The sequence below is a fragment of the Maylandia zebra genome, linkage group LG5 (genome assembly GCF_041146795.1).
Source record: "Maylandia zebra isolate NMK-2024a linkage group LG5, Mzebra_GT3a, whole genome shotgun sequence".
Classification (NCBI taxonomy): Eukaryota; Metazoa; Chordata; class Actinopteri; order Cichliformes; family Cichlidae; genus Maylandia; species Maylandia zebra.
In genome coordinates this window covers 19,113,261-19,133,748 of record NC_135171.1, presented here as the reverse complement: position 1 = coordinate 19,133,748, position 20,488 = coordinate 19,113,261, and the positions used below count along the sequence as shown (strand labels likewise).

Genomic DNA, 20,488 nt, shown 5'->3' with positions numbered 1-20,488 from the left:
ATATTACATATACTTTAGCTGTAGCACTGCAAAGAAAGTGGAAGTTTTGTTATCGTAGTTTATTGCAGCTACAAACATAAAATCGCAGGTGTGCTGTTAGCAGGTGAGACACTCACCAGCCAACTGTGTAATTTGGAATAATGAAAAGCTGGATAATTGGTTGTGTTTTTTTCTTCTTGCTGCTTTTTTTAGGAGGTCATCATTACAGCTGGAATAACTCAAAGCAAGCATACCTTCATCAGCACACACCTGCGGGGTTTTTTATTGTGATCTGTGTGGGGAAACGATGCAGAGAAAGAAGTACAGCACAGGTCAGTTTTGTTGTAACAGTACACGGTAAAAACCTTGTTACGCCTTGCATGTGATTGTTTTGTTCTTTCGTAGTTGCTTCAGTGTGCTGACAAGTGTTTTTCCTGTGTTGTGTTGTAACGTGTAAGGCGTTGGTTTAAACATTATTAAACATAATAAGATAACCTTAAGACAGAACCTAGATGCCCTTCGACCTACATAAGTTTTGTTTCATTTTTTTTTTACATGGGTGGACCCAACTCTTTCTCGTCTACAACAAGCTTACATCTTGTAAAGGGTTAAATGAAACCATGTGTGACAGTCTCTTTATGTTGTCTGTCTGGTTTCAATGTGGGCCTCTTCCTGCTTCTCTATGTTCTCCAACTCAGCGTCCATAAGAACCAGTGTTTCTACTCATTTTCTGCCCTCTCGACATCTTTTCAATCATTGGTTATTCTGAACTTCTATCTCTTCTTTCTATCCCGCTTTTTCTCTCCTCCTTTGATGTAAGCTTGGAAGATCTATAATTTTTCACTAAAATATTATATTTACACATGGTGATGAAATCTCTGAGCTTTAACTATATGAAGGGAAAGATTTTTTGGAAACACATGAAAATATAAACAGTTAGGTCCAATATTTGTTGGGAGAAAGACAAAATATCTGTAGTTTTGCCTCTGCTCACCACCACACTGGATCGCACAGTCAACGTGCTTTCAGTTTTACTTTGGAGGGTTTTTCAGATGATTTGCATGAAGTTTTTTCTTGCAGCTTGCTTCAGGTCATTATCCATTTGCACTGTGGAGCTCTGTCCAATCAGTTTTGCAGAATTTGACGCAATCTGAGTTGAGAGTATAGCGTTGTATACTTCAAAATTATTCTGCTGCTTATATTAGCAGTCACATGAGCAATAAAAACTAGTGACCCAGTTCCACTGGTAGCTATATCGACGTTATAACGCTGCCTCCGCCATGTTTGACATATAATGTGGTATGATTTGGGTGATGAGCTATTATTTCCTTCTTCAGATTTTTCTCCTTCCATCATTCTGATAATGATCTTAATCATAGTCTCATCTGTCCATAGATTTGTTTGCAGAGCTATCCGGTTGTTCAGTCTGATGTCACTAGCCGTGTCTGGACCTAAACTCCGCTGCAGGTCCATATATCAAACGATCACTATGGCATTACTGAGAGTTGAAACTGTCTAAAGTCTTTCATCTTGAATAAAATGATCAGCGTTCTGCTCTACCAGGTGTAACAATTGAGTTTAACATCCGGGCATCCATGAAAACGAAATTTATGACATTTAACGGAGTTAGAAGTTAGCAGGGAGTTAGCTCGCTAGCTTCTATCTAAATACAATATAGCATGTCCTGACTGCAGGGTTTTGGAAACAAATTAAAAAGTACAGCTCTGTTATCACTTCCAGCATAAATGAAGACAGAAAACTAAAAAGCAGTGACATTTGTAGGGTTACTGAAGTTGGGCTAGCTGGTATATAATGATGTGCTACGTGACCGCTAGCGACACAGCTATGTTAGCATAATATAAACAAGCTAACTTTTTTTCCCCACTCGATAAAAGTTAACGTGAGTGTTCTCGGTGGTCAGGAACAAATGTAATCGCATGGCAGGATGCTGTAAAAGGACCAAACTTCAGCCAGGAGAACAACTGAGATAATCCATCCATAATACAAGGTTAGTCATTCATATACTGCTGCATGGGCTGGGCTGTAGTTACATCCTAAGGTTTTAAAAACTGAGCTTAAATAAATGATTAGCAGTAATAAAAGCCGAGGGAGGTCAACAGTGATCACTGACTGTTTTAGGAGGTTTTTGAGATCAAATAGAAGAAAATACATAACATTAAACATGTTAACAACACAAAAGCCATATTAAACGCAGACTACTTTAGGCCTGGAAGTAGGATTCGTCGTGTCATCACTGAACAACCGGATTGGTTGTCCTAAAAGTCGCTAGAAGTCGCTAAATGACGTCATCGCCTAATTTGCATAATTGGTCATGCTAATGTACCTGTAACCTATGTTGTTGGAGAGAGAAATAACCTCGTGGAAGAGACATAAAGTGAGTAAAAAACGTCCTAAATGCATTTAGAGTTTATTTAGAACTACAAATTAAATTTCTTTTAGCAATTATTGTTTTTTTTAATGTCACAATTCCAACCCTGCTCCTTTACCTGGGCTTGGACCGGCAAAAGTGACCCGAAATAGGCACTCTGGTGGAGTTACTTTGTGTGTGTGTTTATAAGTAGTTCTAAACCTTGTGATCCACAAAACAGCATAAGAGTAGAAGAAGAACTGACTGCGTTACAGCACCCGCTGCTTGTTGAGAGTAAAAGCGATACGCGCTTTCACGTCTTTTTTTAGCGACTTTTTTTTAGAGAAAAAGTCGCTAAGGGGTCTGAAAACTCGCTAAATATAGCGACAAAGTCGCTAAGTTGGCAACACTGTGGTGCATGGGCTGGGCTGTAGTTACATCCTAAGGTTTTAAAAACTGAGCTTAAATAAATGATTAGCGGTAATAAAAGCCGAGGGAGGTCAACAGTGATCACTGACTGTTTTAGGAGCTTTTTAACATTAAATAGAAGAAAATACATAACATTAAACATGTTAACAACACAAAAGCCATATTAAACGCAGACTACTTTAGGCCCGGAAGTAGGATTCGTCACGTCATCACTTAACAATCAGATGCCGACTCATTTAGATGTTTTCTAGCAACATATAATCTGGCCTCCGTGTTCATGAGTGGAACCAGTGATTTGTTGTAACGACAGACGTAAATTGACTAAGCTGGCTGTCATGAGAGCGAGCAACCTCCATAAATGCAACAAGTCAAGGAATAAGCTTTGTTTTGTATCACATCTAACATAGCAACTATTGAACAATCTGTACATGTTGTCACATTCAGTCTGACTCTTTTTAAGTCAACATATTTCCCAAAATGATAATTTTGCAATCCATTTATGTAGCTTTTAGAGACTCATCCAGAGTCTGTTGGCTGTTCTTCCTGTAGCCATTGCATCCGACATCTGACAGTAAAAAGCTTTATGAATCAAAAAAAGGGAAGAAAAGGGTGACCAGATGTCCACATTGCATTACATCTAAGCCAAAAGTTTCTTCCCTCTTTCTTTTTTGTCTGCAGGCATCCACAGACAGATGTAGCATTGGCAAAATGTTTAAGCAGTCATATTTGTTCCTGTAAAATGTTTTAGTATTTATTTGATTTTAAATATTTCTCTTAAAACATCTGAGGAGTTGTGTTCAACACCTGTGAAGTGAACCAAGAGACCGATAATTAACAGTCAAACCCTAACATGAGGTTATAAGGTTAATAACTCTTGAAATACTGAAATCTGCTTTTATGAGATTGTTAGGCAGATAAAGTTGTGTGACTTTTGTGTGCATGCATGAGACAAAGATAACCTTTCTGTGCCACGGTGTGACACATTCTCAAGGTTACCAGCAGCTACCCTTGAAAGTGAGGGAAATGACTCAAGGTCTTCAAAGTAAAAGGGTAATCTGGACTTTGAGGAGCAACATGTCCAACCCCCACCCATGTCCCCCCGTCCCCAAACTGGGTCATGAGCGGCACTGAGCTAGAACTTAACCCTTCTAGCGCAGACTGTGAATGCCTGCTAATTTCTTCTTGTGCAAAAAACCAAAGAAATACCAAGAAACCAAAACACTGACAAAGAGATATCAGACAAGCCAAACGCCAGGCAGAAGTAACTGCAAAAATACACACGGACAACACACTAACTTCTTTTATCTCCAGCATGAAGTCAAACAGGAAAAACGCAGTTTGTTTGCAGCACGTTGCTTAAAATGAGCCAAAGTGCTCCGTTACATATGTATGGCAGTCAGATGTTCTCCCTGCTGGCTGAGGTAGAGATTCATGCGGCCCTCATAAATTTGCACTAATTTAAAAAAATCCTGTGTTTAATTGATAAGACGTGATGTTAGGGTTCCTGAAAAAGAAAGTATGGAAGAAGATAATAAAACAGTAGAGACGATAAAAGATTCACTACAGAATTCACTGCTACTTGTGATGCATTTTTTTCTTAAACTGCATAGTTTGCACATCTCTGTGTTTCTCATTTCCTGGACGCTAACCTTAACTTTTACATGCTTCACCTCATCCCTAATGATACACACACTCACACGAGCAGCATTAATAGCTCTTCTCAAGCATCCCTGATCTCCTCACTCCCTGCACTCCACTCCAAATATAGCTGCTTCTAACTTGTCCTCCACACAGTTCCAAATGCTGCATAAAATAATAACTGAAGGAAATTTACACTTAATAAAAATACTCTCAATTTCAAGGTGTTATGGTCTACTTGGACAAAGGGACTCCTTAAGGTAACTTGAACCATGGCACCCTAGGGCACAGGGGCAGCAAAACCATGCAATAGAAAGCAGATGTATACACACACATACACACATATAGATACATGCATGCACACACACTTCCACATAAACCATAAATCACAAACAGATGTTTAAATTTACACCATGTCGGGATCCTCAGCCTTTTCTCATATGGATAAAACGCACAGCTCTTTAAGGAAGTATGTTATAATTACGGGCTTGAGCAAAAATAGAAGAAAAAAAAAAAGAAAAAGAACCAACAAAAAACATTTAACTTCTTAACATCTTGGCATAATTTTTTTTCAACCAGTGTTAAATCTTTTTGAGTTACACTGAGAACAGAGGCGTTGAATCTGCACTGAACGGTGTCCTGGTGACTCAGCATAGCTGCCTGCATCTTGGACTCCAGCTGCAACATCTGGAGTCCAACACTGTGCTTTGGCCCATAAACCTGCGGGGAAATTGTAACACTAAAAGAAAGAATATGTCTCCAAAAGAAAGTTACATGTCTTATAAGAACAACCAGGAGTTTTTGCCACATCATAATTCATCTGAAGTCTTTGAGTTGGTTATTTTTTTCACATTGCTAATAAATCACATCTTTCAAATAGGCCTATATTTGATTTAGTGGAATTAATGCGGTATGTGTGCTTTTGATATGTGAGGAAAGAGAGCCCTCTAGTGTAAGTGATAGGAAATTTAAGGATGTGTTCAGGAAGCTGTTGAAGACAATCCAAGAGAAAGGTGAGAAAGAGGAAAGCAGAATCACAACTTCCAGCTCAAACTATGCTCTGGTCAGCTGATAACACTTTTAAAATAAACATGTAAAGCAGACAGTGTTAAACAATTGCACAACCTAGGTTAAAAAACATTACGAGTTTAGAATGAAGAAAGTGAAAACGTTCAAAAAACATCAGTCACAGTGTTGTATTGTACATTCAGTCCCCTTGAGACTTACGCAGACATGGTAACGTACATTTACTCACAAACAGGACGGTAGCTGGCAGGGACAAAAGACAATGACTCATTAATGAGGAAATTGAACAAGAGACTCCCAGTGAGTCACACTTCTACGATGACATTATACCTTTTGTCAGTGGTTTCATAAATAATCGTGTAATGATCCTACTGTAAACAACAGACAACTGTTGATCTGACTGTCTCATTGCATCACATCATAAAAAACTGTGATACAGTCTGAATAATAGTGATAGTAACAATAATAATAATCTAGGATTATGATGAATAATGTGTGACATTATTTGTATCTAGTTTAAGAGCACTTCATTAAGCAAGGTGAAATTTCAAAACACTTACTATTTAATCTTATTAAAGCCATTGTCAGTACTTAAAAATACTCACATGAATCCTTAAAATATAATGAGTGTAAATGGAAATGTGAGCATTTCTACTCTTCTAAAAGAAAGGAGATTTAAAAAATATGCTGAACTTGTGTTTTTTTGGGGGTTTTTTTTTTGGGGGGGGGATGTTTGCACTGTGATTACACAGTGTTATTGTCACAGTTTGGAAGGCAGGAAGTGGACCCCAGTGTAGGACTTAGAAGATAAGACTTCGAACTCAGCTTTACTTTACAGCAAAACTCTAGGAGAAAAACACAGGGAGCACGGTGCAAGGAAACACATACCATGTGGAGAAGACACAACAACAAACAGACAGGACTGAGACAATAAATACACACCAGGTAATTAGGAAGATGGGAAACACCAGGGAACACCGCTGGAACTCATTGGGGAAGCAAGACAAGGGAAGCAAAATTACACACATGGCACAAGAGACGGGAGACTAACAAAATAAAACAGGAAATAAATAAACACAGATTCACAGATTCAAAGACTTGACAAGAAGGCACGGGGGACGCTGGAGAAGCATGAAAACTGAAACAAGAGATAGAATACAAACGCAAACACAAAGACAGAGGAAATGAAAAAATGAAACAGCAAGGGAGACATAGCTGAACGGGGAGACAAAACTGCTTCGACACAGGAAAACAGAAGGACCAGATAGGGCAATATGGGAAGACAAAAGACAAATGCTGATGTCATTGGGACACCAAGGAACACAGAAGGGAACTAACTAGAACCAACCTGCATGTCAAAAGTAACAAAAATGACAAGAACAGAAATCCGAGGAATATACTGAGTCCATAAAGAGCTGCAAACAAGATTTTTAAACTTTAAAACACAGTGAATAAAATTAAAGCCACCACTCAATAGTAAATAAATATCAACATTAACAGGGACAAATAGTGAAACACTAATGACTAGCTAAATATAAAAACAAATGAAAGGCAATAAAGAATAAAGGTGAATATAGGTAGGTGAACATCTGTAATCCACAAAATGTGATCGAAACATTAACAGCAGAAAACTTAGAACCCAGGGTTTTATAATAACGCATTCAAAATCACCTCCTTGTGCACCATTTTCAGCAGGGTTTCTCCTCTGAGGTGTGTCAAAATGTAATCCTTCATCTTGAGTGGAAGTCGTAAGGAGGCAAAACTGATCGTGCTTGTGTGGCTGTGGTCTTTTCAGAGCAGCTGCGTGGCAAACACTTCCGATCATAGATAGTTTCTGCTGAGTGCAGAGTGAACGTGGACGGTCGTATTCCTACCTAGCGTCGTTTCCACTGGTCTTGTCGCTAATTGTAATTTATACTTAATAAAAGCTTACAATGGTGTGACCGGAATGAACACTTAAAATCTGTTACACTTGTCCACACAGTCAAAATAAAGTTTGGATGAGGTGTTTTTGGTTAAAGAACATGTTCTTGTAATTCTCCATGGTTAAAGTGAAATGATCCATCCCCTCTAATACATTTTGAAGCCCACATGAAGGATTGTGATTCTCCCTGGTTTATCCTAGAGGGAGCTCTTTGCATGATGTGATCAGGAGATCATTTTGCCTGCTTCTTCCCCACTGCCTCTTCTTTCTCAGCACAGCAGTAATATATTGCTGGAAAGGAATGTGGGATCGTTTTCTTCTCTTTTGGTCAGCTGTTTTCAAGAAGCTCTTTCCTTCAAACACACACACACACACACACATTTACACACACACGCGCATAGGCACACACAGAATGGTCTCTTTGGCTCCCCAGGTACTTTGTAGCTTAATTGCCTCTAGACCGATCACATACTGTACCCCCACCACCACACACACACACACACGCACACACGCACACACACACAAACACTCTCTTTCGAGGAACAATAACATATACAATTTGCATGCTGATCAATTCAAATCCAGTTTCCTCTCATTTCCCCCCTCCTTGTGCTTCTTTAGCGTACCTTCTCAGATCTTTTTGTGCGTCTCTGCAGGCAAACACGTTTCCACTAAATGTACCGTTGTTACTGCGGGCTAATACAAGAGGAATGGAAGAAGTGAGTGTGGGAAGTTTATGAAGGAGGTCTGGTAGCGTTTGAAGCAGAGGAATGTGTCAGACGGGGCACATGCCGCCGGTAGCCTGAAAACATATACACATGCACACATCCGGACACACACTCATTCAAAGATCCCAAGGGTTTCATCACTGAGGATTTAGGACAACCCGTCTCCGTTTGTATCTCCTAAACAAACAGGTAAGTTTGTGGTTAGTTTCTAGTTTACCCCATTTCCTCTTTCTGCATTGAAGGCAAAACTGGAAATGATGAAAATCAGACTGTGTGTTTGTTTAGTTACAGTAAATCTCTTGGCAATGCTGCACTGTAAGACTCTAAGGGTGGAATGCAAATGCAACATTGCAACCATGCAGATCAAGTCAAACTTCCTGATGTTGCAAACATTTCTTACAAATTGCTATCTTATACGGTAACTTGATGTGTAATTGCGCATGCATGTGTAGGTGTGTCTGCATATGTGTGTGTGTGTGTTTGTCCTCTTGTGCACTTTATATGAAGGTAGGAAAATTTGTTCTTCTGTCTCAGATTTAATCAGTTTAAATTCGAAGAAATGTGCAAGCAAAAGCAACAATCTGCACACGTGGTGACTGAAAACCGTGTCACATACTTTTTCATTCATTTTATTCTATTTTAGTTTATTTCATCCTGCAAGAAAAATATTCACACAGACGATTTCAAACAGAAATTTATGTTTAACTTTTGAAGCTTCAGTTGGATAAAAGTAATTCATTTTCACATTGAACATTACTAAACAGTAATCAGAGATTGAAGTGAAGCACATGCTTCACTTGAGTACAAGTACAGATGCATGCATTAAAAAATAATTTTACTCCAGCAGAAGCACTGATTGAGCTTCTTTACTCAAGTAAAATTGAAAAAGTACTGGCTTTGAAATATAATCAAAGTACATGAAAATAGTTGAGGTTGACGATATTTCTGCCAGCTAATTTTTGCGAAGGAAACTGAAGCTCCTGCTGTATAAGGATAATAATAAAATGATATTATTAAATAGGAATTTAAACTTTATTTCAACCTAACTTTTAATTCTAATGAATGTGCTTAAACACTAGCTCTGTTTGCTCTTGCCTTCATTGTAGATGGGTGACTTTGCTTTCATGTGTAAACAGAAAAATGAGTAAAGTCAAGAGTTAAAGTGGGATTCAGTGGGTGTGGGAACCCTAAGCTAAGTTGCAGTGGTGGAACCTGAGAAAACAATCATTTAGAAACAAATCACAATAATTCATGTTGTGATCTCCAGTAGAATTTCTTTGTGTGCAGACTGTGATTAGCTTAGTGTTGCTGCTACTTTTGTGGATTTACACAACCGAGTTCATCAAGATATCAGCAGATGTTTCACAAACTATTGAGGCTGATTTCCAACCCTAGATGCTACAAAACTGATGTAAAGGTGAAAATTAGTGAGTTAATTTCATCAGTTCAATTTACTGTTTACTACCCTTGTTATACCTTAACACTGACCATGAACACCATGGCTGCTCTGCAACACAATGCATCACTAACCAGCGTAGCCTGCACTAAACTGCCCAGTGTGTTCATGCAACTTTTAAATAACACAAAATATAGATCAAATTTGCTGATGTTTGTTGAGTTGATAGAAAAATTACGTTTCAAAATAACTGCCATGTTACTCCATTTATGCTCCTTGATCTTAAGTGAGGCTCATGATACTGAGGTACTGTGATCACAGCATATAAATATCAACACCAGATATGCTGTCTAGATCATTCCGACCCACATTATCCCCCGAATACAGTGCTGTAAAAGATGCATAAATTATGTTGTTTTTTTGTTTTTGTTTTTTTCCCCCATTTCTTCATATGCAATAAGCACCCGTGAAGGATACCAACAGTAGAGATATTTCTGTTACAAACGAAATAAAAGTAAAAAGGTGTCAGAAAAACAAATATTCCAGTAAAACACAGATACCTAAATTCTTAAGTACGTGAACAAGTATTGGTATTTCATTCATTCCATGTCCAAGTCTTTTTAAAGAAACACTCAGGAGGTTTACACTCACACACTTCTATTAATTTGGTGAATTTAAGAGAGACAGATAGAACAAGATTAAACATGAACTGTCACACCAGTGGCTCCTTGAGGCTCTTCATAAAAACAGTGCAGTTTAGGAAGTAACGTTCACATCACATCCCGATTTGACCTTGCAATAGTTGGAGAACTTCCAAAAATCTCAAGAGCTACATGTCAGACTTAGTATGTGAAATGCTAAAGTTCATGACTGCAAAATTAAAAAACAAAAAAAACACTGAACAAGGTTTCTTTGGAAGGGATTTATGCAACAATGTCATTTTGGCAGACAGCACCAACGTGTAGATGTTTAGCCATAAAGTCCACCACTGCATTCAGCAAAAACCAGACACAAAATATCAGCACAAACACCTCATGAAGGGTTTATGATGTGGACTTGTTTTGCAACCACAGGGATTGGGCACCTAGCAAACATGAGACCATCTGTCCGACAGCTAAGGCCTGGCCCAAATTGGGTCATTTAACAGGATGATGATCCAAAGCACACCAGCAAATCTACAACAGAACACCCAAAATAGAAAAGAACCAAAGTGTTGCAATGGTGCAGTAAAAGTCCAGACCTCAGCTTGAAATGCTGCGGCAGGACCTCACAAGAGCTCCGCATAAATTAATGCATGCAAATCTTAGTGAACTGAAGCAACACTGTAAACAACACTGTGAGAGACTCATGAGGTCATACAGAAAATGCTACTGATTCATGGAGTGTGCTCAGTTTTTCAGATTACTGCATAGAGTCCTTTGAAAACTTTCTTTTTCACATGATTGTGAAAAAAAAAGATGCTTTGGAGCTTATATAGTTGAAGCTCCTCCTCCTATAATCTATGATGGAGCTCTTATGCCTGGCAGACCATTCAAAATTAACACTTACAGGTTTGGCTTATGGACATATTGTTCCTTTCTAAGCAGTCGTACAGATCATGACTTGTAAAACTACTTGTCAAATCTATGATGGTGTTCAGGTTTTTCTTAATGTTTCATTTACAGCATCACACATCCCCCCAGCCATGTCCATGGCTCTTTTGTGCTCTGGCCTCCTGTTTCTGTTGAGTGGTTTTCAGTCTGCTTCAGGCACATTTGTAGCTGATATGGACTATGGAGGCGTTCCTCTGTGGATTAACCGCCTGCTAGGTGAGCCCAGTGTGCTGAGTCTGCAGGGGCGAATGGATCCAGCCTGGTTCCGGGCTAATAATCCGCAGCTCTGCCCTGAAGAGTGTGACTGCCCCATCCAGTGGCCCACAGCACTCTATTGTGACCAGAGAGCTTTAGCACACATCCCTGACAGCCTGCCCGACAGAACTCAATACCTGTTTCTACAGGTAGGACAAACACTGTGTGCATGTGTTATCTTAAAGTGGTCTAGTGGAAACCAACTGAGGTTTCTCCTCAGTTTCCACTACAATATATTCTATATGCTTTTCATCAGTATTAAATGACAAAATTCCTCAGGTAGTGAATTGCATTCTTATCAGGGCAACAACATCTCAACCCTGTCCTCTTCCGTGCTGGCCAACGTTACTGGGCTTCGATGGCTCATTCTGGACAACAACCAACTGGAGAGCGACAACCTGACGCAGGACTCTTTGCAGAGCCAGACCCAGCTGTGGTACTTCTTTGCTAACCACAACCACCTGAGTTCAGTGCCCAGCGCTTTACCAGCTGGACTCAAACAGCTGCGACTGGCCTACAACCAAATCAGCAGCATCAACCCAGAAGCTTTCCAGAACTTGCATAGCCTAACACTGCTGCTGCTGCAGGGAAACAGACTGAATACCATCACAGAGGGAGACCTCAGAGGTAGCGTAATGTGTCATTTCCTTTTGTTTGTTCATGCACACTTTACTTTAAACACGTATGGCTGGAAAATAAGAGAGAGCTCAGCCTGATACTGCTGACAAAAAAACAAACAGAAAAACAACTCGGTAATTAAAAGAAATTGTATTGTACCTAAACACTGCCAGGAAAGATAAGAATATTTTTACGTGTTCATCTCACTAGGAAATGTTTTGTCCTAAAATCTATTTTAGCATCGGTGTTATGTTTTGCATGTTTGTGTGTGTGTGCATCACTTCTGTCATGTAGGTCTGATCAGTCTGAACCTGTTGGACCTCAGCGGGAATTCATTTTCAACCATTCCCAGGCACTTACCTTCCTCCGTTGAGCAGCTCTATCTGTCAAACAACTCTCTCACTGGACTGGATGTGGACAGTTTTGAGGGATTTCTCAACCTTAAGTATCTACGCCTAAGTCACTGTGGCCTGCAGAACCGTGAGGTCCACTCGCAGGTCTTTAACCACTCCAGCTTGGTGGAGCTGGACCTTTCATATAACAAACTCACTGCTATTCCCACAGTCCCCACCACCCTCCAGTACCTCTACCTGGAGGCCAATAAAATACAAGGTGAGGACTATACGTTCAGCAAAGCATGCACAGACATTGTAGAGGTGTTACTGACTTCACGTCTCCTAATATTTCATACATGTTACCATTCAACAACACAAAGCCCTGCTGTAATAGAGAAGAAATGTGGAAAGCTTTCACAGCCCATCCCGTTTAAAAATGGGCGGCTCTCCTTGCTGTATGCAGACATGGGAGGGGCTGGGTTTGGATGGTGAGGCAAGTATGAAGGCAGAGGGACAGAAGGAGAGACAAGGAAAGAAAAGGAGAGAAAGGAGGGTGGAGGTAAGAATAGACGAGGGGATATTAATTGGTTAGACGTGTGGAAAGTGGAGCTAGTGAAAAACAAGTGAAGGGAGTGCTATGGCAACATCTGTGATGGATTCGAAGGTAAGAGTGCCAGATGAGCCAGAAGCACATGCTGTTCCCCTCTTCAGTCTCCGCTTTCCTCTCTCTCCGTCTGCTCCCCATCAGTTTGATTTTTTTGACTTTTCAGCCAAAACCTGACTCACATGACCATTTAGCGGCAGAGAACTGGCACGCAGTTTTGGTTTAGCTGTTCAAGTTTGCTCTCATTTCTGAATGTGTGATGCAGCAGACAGTGGGGCTGTGTACCAGCGAGACAGACAGACAGCAAAATACTTCCACAATAACATACACCTCATCGTCTAGCAAGCAGCCTGACTGCTACTGCAGTCTTTGGCTGCCAAAGCGCACGCTCTGGCCTGAAAGACTTTTTACTACTGAAATGGCTCAGAGAAATATGAAGAGGGTGTTGTGGTTTCCTCTGTCTACATCTTTACTGCAGCACCTGTAAGATGGTAAATGCAGACTCTATGGGAAGAGGACGGATTTCTGCAGATTGCACAGTTCAACTTTGATCTCTGAACGTGACAAACACGTGGCACATGATGTGAAACTAGAGCTCTCCAGACTGGCTTGGTACCTATAATGTCTTGGCAAGACAGCATTAATCACATGGTTGTGACTCTGGTGAATAGAGATTATGAAAATAAAAATACCTTTCTGTCTGTTCACCACAGAGTTCAATGTGACCAGTTTCTGCAGAGAGGTGGGACCTCAGTCTTACTCCAAGATGAAGTTTCTACGATTGGATGGAAACAAAATATCCTACCATCAGCTGCCTCCTGACTGGGTGTTCTGCCTGCGAGTGCTTCAACGCATTTACGTCTGACTCTACTTTTTGAACACAAAACCAACACAGGGGTGCTCTATGTAACTGTCAACCCATCAAACCTCCAACCACGACTCAGCATTTCAATATCCATAATGTGAACTCTAACAGCCCAGCTTTAAAGCTTAAAACCAGAGAAGAGTCTGATTATGTGTTCAAATATGTAGATACGCAGCCAGGTGGTGGTGGTTAGAGGAAAACTGAGCTTCAAAAGATAGCAAAGCTTGAACTTAACCCTAAACCAGTGTTATTTATTGGTAATGACAGAGGTTCTGATCAAACCCTTTCTTATACTGCCACTGCAGCCTCGTGGCTTTCTCTCTTTTCCAAGTTCTGAATCATCAGGTTTTAAACATCTGTTTGTTATTAGTGAATAGGAACAGTGACAACCCATCTCATTTTTGAGTTTACTGAACGATGTGCTCTGGTTAAACTGAGCTGCCCTTGGGCAAAGGAAGCACGTATGAATGGCAAAATTCAGTAGCTTTCCCAGGAGCGGATCTGACTCAGCTAGCTGCACCCTGTTTAACAGCCACACCACACCATGTGGAGCTGGGTGGAAAATGAACATGAAGCATGCTTTGACTTTGTAAACCTCTTTATTGTTAGATTCTTTAAATCTCAAGTCAACAACTGATTTCCATGATAAATAAAATAAAAAAATATATACATATACATATACATCACATGCGTACCTGTCTTTTTTTCAAATATACAAGCAAAAAATAAAAACTCAGTATGTATAAAATTTGTGATTTAATTTTTATGCAGCTACATCATGTCAGCAATGTAATAACTACAAACTGTCTATTTAAACTTTTCAATCTCCCCACAGTGATGTCAGACCTAATAAAGCCTAATGAGGAAAACACAGAATACAAATGCAGTGAAGACCACAGTCCTTGGGCTGTTTCTCGATACCTCGAAAGTACTTATTGCAATTAGACTGCCACTTGTGCACAACATTTCTGCACTCTGTTGTCATTTCCCTGTTTATTATGCGTCTAATCAGCTGATCAGAGCTGGTGGTGGTGAATAACCTTGACTGGCATAGATTTCAGTGAGGCGAAAGAAAAGATGTAAAGATGCCGATAGGTGTAAAACTAGTGTCTCGAGGCAGCTGGTGTTCTATTTGCACTGACAAAGTGGGTGCAATAATACTTTTCATTTTCTAGTTCTGTCACAGACTGCAGTGAATACTGAGAACTGTGTGGGAGTTACATTTGTAAAGATAAACACAAGGCCATCGACTCAAATCAGCACTGAATGTATGTATAATTGCGATTTTGGTATTTCCCCAGTGAATTATATACTGCTGACTATTATCAAATATTAATACAACTATTACTAATAATCTAAGATAAAGGAAAAGTATTTTCTAATAAGAGTCAGGTAGAACTCTCATAATCGTAATTTCCCTCATTTTCCAATCATTGTGACACAGATCATTTCTGAGATAGGTGCGTCATCAGTTTAAGAAAATTCAATTTAATTCAGTAAAATAAGCGGGAAAGATTCGCTTAGCATAAGCAAAGATTTGAAAACCTGAACTAGATTTGACCAAAAAACAAAAACAGCACACGACATGATTTCTTTAAGCGAATAAAATGAACATTTAATCATTATTAAAGTTTATAATACTTAAATACAGATACTCAGAACTTTAAAAACAGTACTTGGGTTTTTCTTTTTCTCACTAAATCCACTACCATATTTTCCCAGTGATGCAATTTCTTCCAAACGCTGCATGTTTTTGATGGTCTGAACATACTTGTCCAATGTCTGGACCCACTTTTACCAGAGTCAGGAGTCACTCACACAGACTTCCTTTGAGGGATGAGCATCAACCATAAAAGAGTGTACAAATTTGTTCCAGTGACAACCAGCCGGCAGTCTGCTGGCTACGTATGAAGTCATGGTGGAAGGAGACAAAGTGAAGCAAAAAGCTTGCTGGTTCTGTGTTGCTGTTGAGGGACTGTAAACACAATACAAAACCACATCATGCTGTCTTAAAGTAACAGTTTAACATTTTCAGAAACGTGCTTGATCACCTCCTTATTTTGAGTAACAGTCTTTTCAGAGCTGTGCTAATAGTCTCCACTTGTTTCCCTTGTTTTTGCTTCGTAGTTCATCAACATATTTAAAGGGACATCAGTCCTCTCATCGTTCTGTTATAAAAAAATCAAAGCTTTATTTCCCCAAATTTCCACATATATACTGTTAACATAGGAGGAGGTCAAATAATCTTATCTTCTGTGAAACTTTAAAGATGTCAGCAGTTCTACAATCAGCAGAAAATATATTGATCTTTTTACCTCTTTTTGTTGTCACAAAAGTTGGGTTTAAACATGTAGGACTTGCTATGGCCATACCTGACCCATCCATCTAGCCCAATCTCCTCCCTGTGTAAACATGGTGGCTCTGTGATAAGATAACCTTAGATTCACCTTTGGAAATAAAGCATTATAATTATAATATGAATAATACAGTTCACTGTATTTACAGGTCTTAACTTGAAAGGCAGTCAGAGAGAGCACACCATCACTGAACCCAATAATCGACTGTTTTCTGACATATTCCTTCATACCGCAAAAATGGTGGGTGATATAAAGAGTTTTTAAGATGTGGTTCTGAGTCTGTGTATCAAAGCTGATTTTGATAGAGATCTTGGTGACGTATCACCTAACTTCATATCTGGCAGCTATGATTAGCTATGACGAATTTGCTAATGTGCTAATAATAAAGAGTGGAAAATCAGTGTATTGTTAAATATCTTTTTTATGCAATCACTGTGCGTGATTAGAGTGCCTAATGCACTGACAACAGGAATTAAAGGCTTCCTCTTTTGCCCACGCTCCACCTCTCCCTTAACTTCTTGCTTGTAACCTGACAAAATGGTATTGTACATACTGCAACCTCCTTGGCAGATGTAATAACATGGTTGCACTAATGACCTATGGAGAGCGACTGCGGTAATAATCTTTACTTTTTTTAGCTTATTTTTTCTGTAAATCACTCGCCCTCCCACACTTAAACCAGACCTCTAATGTATTCCTCATTTTCCGAACCATGAAGCATGATGATCATAAATAAGCCACGTATTTATTGGAAGAAACTGCAATTTAAGGGGAACCACATTTAAAATATGGTGCATATTTTGTTAGAGTGAGCCATTAATAGTGTCTCTAAACCAACACCTGCACCTTCTTAGATGCAGGTGTTGGTTTGTGAGATTGCCAGATACAGAAGAGCTCACTGTGGAGCCAGATGACACGAGTTAACGCCCTAAAGGCTGCTTGAAACACCACTGAGAGAAGAATCAGCGACTGAAGGTGCTGTTGTTGGTGCACTGACTGCAAGTCACTGACGTGGCAAATGTCCTTCACTGCAAAATAATGTGTAATTTTTGCCTTTTCTACTTCCAGACTCACAGATTTGCTCAAAAGATGACCTAAACAAAGTGGAAAGATTGCATAATGGATCTGGAAAAATACGAAAGCAGCTCTGTGTATTCATTTTTTTCGGTTTCATGTTTGAATAAGTATTAAATTTTGTAAAGAGACTGAAAGCTCATGTTTGTTTAGACTTTATTCATAGTCAGGAGTATTATCTTTACAGCAGAACAAAACTCTGGCTGGTGAAATCGTTAAGGCTCTCACCATTCCTCTCCTCTGAACTAAACTGTGCCTTGGAAACCACCAGTCAAAACAATCTGCTATGAAGTTCCCTGTGGTGTCATAACAGCAACATAAAGAACTGCAGAGCTCAGGACGCTTCACATATCACATCCCCCTGCCCGCAAAACTGTCCCGTCAGGTGTTGGAAAAACTCGCCTCTTTGAATCTCCGATTTAATTCACTGCCGTCAATGATCTGTTTTACCATCGCAAATATTTCTGGATGGTTCCCAGCTGCTTCCTGATCTGTTCTCCTTCTTGATTTTGAGCTGCTAAGAAAAATATGTTAATGTAGGAACAGACTCCGAAGCCTTGGAGCAAGATTTCTCAAAGTGCTACAGAGTTTTATGACATTGTTTGTGTTGATTTTATAGTCACAGATTTTTCTGTATTAGTTCATTGTCACTGGCTCTAACCCATATTACACCACGTTCTCAGTGCCAAACAACAGAGAGACAGATGACAACTGAACACCGGAAATAGTTGAGAAATTAGCACCAAAAACGCACACTTCTCCCTCCCGTATTTGGCCGAGGAGAGTGAATATTGAACTCGAGTCATCGGACTCCACAGTCAAAAACTCAAATAAATGACAGCGTTGCATCAAGTGTGCAGGAAGTGTAATAACGGGGCTTTTTGCTAATGTGTGAACAATGTGGAAACTAATGTTATCTCTTATTGTTATTTGTTGTTGCGGTGAAACTGTGGGTAGAAATGGCAATGCATTAGCGCAGGATGTTGTCTTGCTTCTTCAGATAATATTTAAACACTTGCTGTGTTGTAGCTGACAGCTCAGACCACAGTTCATTGCACGCGATTGCTATTATGGTTAACTGAAACTAAACTAAAAATAAGATTAGATAGATAGATATGAAATACCATTTTAGCTAAATTTTGAAAATGCAAAACGCTTAAACTACTTAAACAAATCAATAAAAATGTCTCACTGATGAAGGTTTCATGGACGTCTCTTGCAAACAGAGTCATCTGCTTTTGAAAAAGTTCAGTGTTTTTATTGTAATACCTGTACTGAGTTTCAAAAATATTGCCTCTGGCATATGCCCTCCATACAATAATAAATAAAAAGACTAAAACTAATGCTGATAGTAATAAAAAAAATTAACTAAAACTAAACATTTTACAACAATAAAAATGAAAGTAAAAGAAGAAAATCCATTCTGGAATCTGAAACTAAACTGAATTTAAAAAAAAAAAAGAAATAAAAATATAAACTAATTAGAAAGTACCTCTGTTGAAGTTATACTTTTTTTTGTCAAACTGATGAAAATGAGGTAAAAGCTCCTCCTGTGGCTGTGTCCACATCTACAAGAGAATGAGGAAAGAAGAGAAGCTATGGGTTATTTAAATGCCAGTTTAACATAGCTGACTAAGTTATAGTGCCATGCCACGGTGCATTCAGAAAGCAGCACATCAGTAAGGTTAAATACTCACTGGGCCATTAGTTCTGGCTTATGAATGACTTTCCAGTTCATCTGAAAGATCTTGGGGTAAGTTACAAATCCTGTCACATGTTCTTCTACTTGTTTCACAGCTCTTCCCTGTTTGTCTTGTCTTAACAGTGAGGGGATGCTTTGGAGAAGTGAATTAACCCCATATTTAATCGGAAAAAGCCAGAGATTGGTGGCAATGAATTAACCGGATTGTTGCCAAAATATCAGCATCTCTGTCTTTATTTATCTTCAAGGTAAAAGACTGGCTGACTTGTGTGTCCATAGCTGCGCTGCAGGTTGTGTGTGAAGTACTTGCAGGATAGTGAATTGGGTAATTGTGTCTCTGCCCACAATTCCCCCATAAAGCCACTTTTCCTTAAATCTGTATTAAACAGTTAAGGAAAAATTATGAATGTGCTCATGTGCCAGCCCCCTATAGTGACTAATAGAGTAATTATATATAAAGCTGATGGGAACCGCCCAGCTGTGTGAAGAGTCTGTTGCTAGGCACAGATGGTAGCTTGGAATCCAGTGCAGACTTGCATGGGTCTGGTGGTTTTGGCGAGATGACTGAGGAAGCCGTTAGTTACATTTACAGGCCTGTTTACAAGCAGGACTAAGACCTCCAGCCCTCTCATTACACACAGACACACACACATAAAACTGCACACAGATGCTGATTGTGCTGTCTTGTCCTTCCTTAAAGGGTCCCTCCTATTGCATGTAGCGCAGTAAGAATTTCTTCTGTTACTTATGGCAGCAATTACTTTTTACTGAGACACTTTCACAAATAGGAATGGCCATAAGCTTACAGTAATGAGCCTCAGCAAAATGGAGGGAAATGCATAATGTTCATAAAGTTTCTGTTAGTGAGCCTGGAAGCTTCAGCCAAAGAAATGAGTAATAGCACATTGCTCGAACAAATGCCAAATTTGCATTTTAGTCTCAGCGTATTTTATTTATTTATTTTGTTTTTAAGATGCTTCAGAAAAATGTGTGCTCTAATGGATTTATTGCATTTATACTGATCAGAGTCCTCAAAGTTGTCATATTACTGAAAGGTATTGTTTATAACTCGGGGTCCTGAGGTTTTCTCACAATCCCTACGCCTGTCTGAGACCCATGTTTGGGCAACTAGTAATGCAGTACAACTCAGATTAAACTTAGCAATTGTGGTTTTCCTGTTTATTTACCTAAATGATACTTTCATTATCGTCTTGACTAAACATTACGGGAGACAGTAGGTGGAATGGGGGTTGAGGTTGCTTTGTCTGAGTGGGTAAAGGTGTTAAATGTGAGGTTTAGGGTCCAGGTTGAATATGATATACGTGTGTTATGTGTGAGCAGAGTTTGAACTCTTATGGGAAGTGTATCAGACATTCCTCATTTAACCTACGCAGCCTCACATGTGAAACACGTGCAACGTACCCAACACAGTAAGGCCATGTGCAAACATGCAGATAGCTCTAGCACCGGTATCACGCTTACACTTCATAAACACTTTTTTAATCTAAATGAATCCATCTGTGATTCAAAATTGGTGTCAAATGCAGACGTTAAGCATGTTCATGCCAGCCCACAAGTTCAAGCAGAGCAAGCGTCCA

The 20,488-nt window shown here is 39.4% G+C and overlaps 1 protein-coding gene across 2 annotated transcripts in view; it reads left to right on the top strand.

Annotated features, from left to right (window-relative positions):
• Positions 1 to 14,438, top strand: part of zgc:113307 (lumican) — a 29,434-nt gene extending 14,996 nt beyond the window's left edge. Inside the window, exons 2-6 of one of the 2 annotated variants that reach the window (XM_076883931.1) lie at positions 193 to 311; positions 11,153 to 11,484; positions 11,638 to 11,962; positions 12,248 to 12,565; positions 13,606 to 14,438. In XM_076883931.1, coding sequence (XP_076740046.1) covers positions 287 to 311; positions 11,153 to 11,484; positions 11,638 to 11,962; positions 12,248 to 12,565; positions 13,606 to 13,757 — 1,152 coding nt within the window. In that variant the 5' untranslated portion in view covers positions 193 to 286 and the 3' untranslated portion in view covers positions 13,758 to 14,438. Of the gene's footprint in view, positions 1 to 192; positions 312 to 7,733; positions 8,282 to 11,152; positions 11,485 to 11,637; positions 11,963 to 12,247; positions 12,566 to 13,605 lie in introns of those variants that run through there. The other variant, XM_004545066.4, reaches the window with a different exon arrangement.
• Positions 14,439 to 20,488: the final 6,050 nt, after the last annotated feature.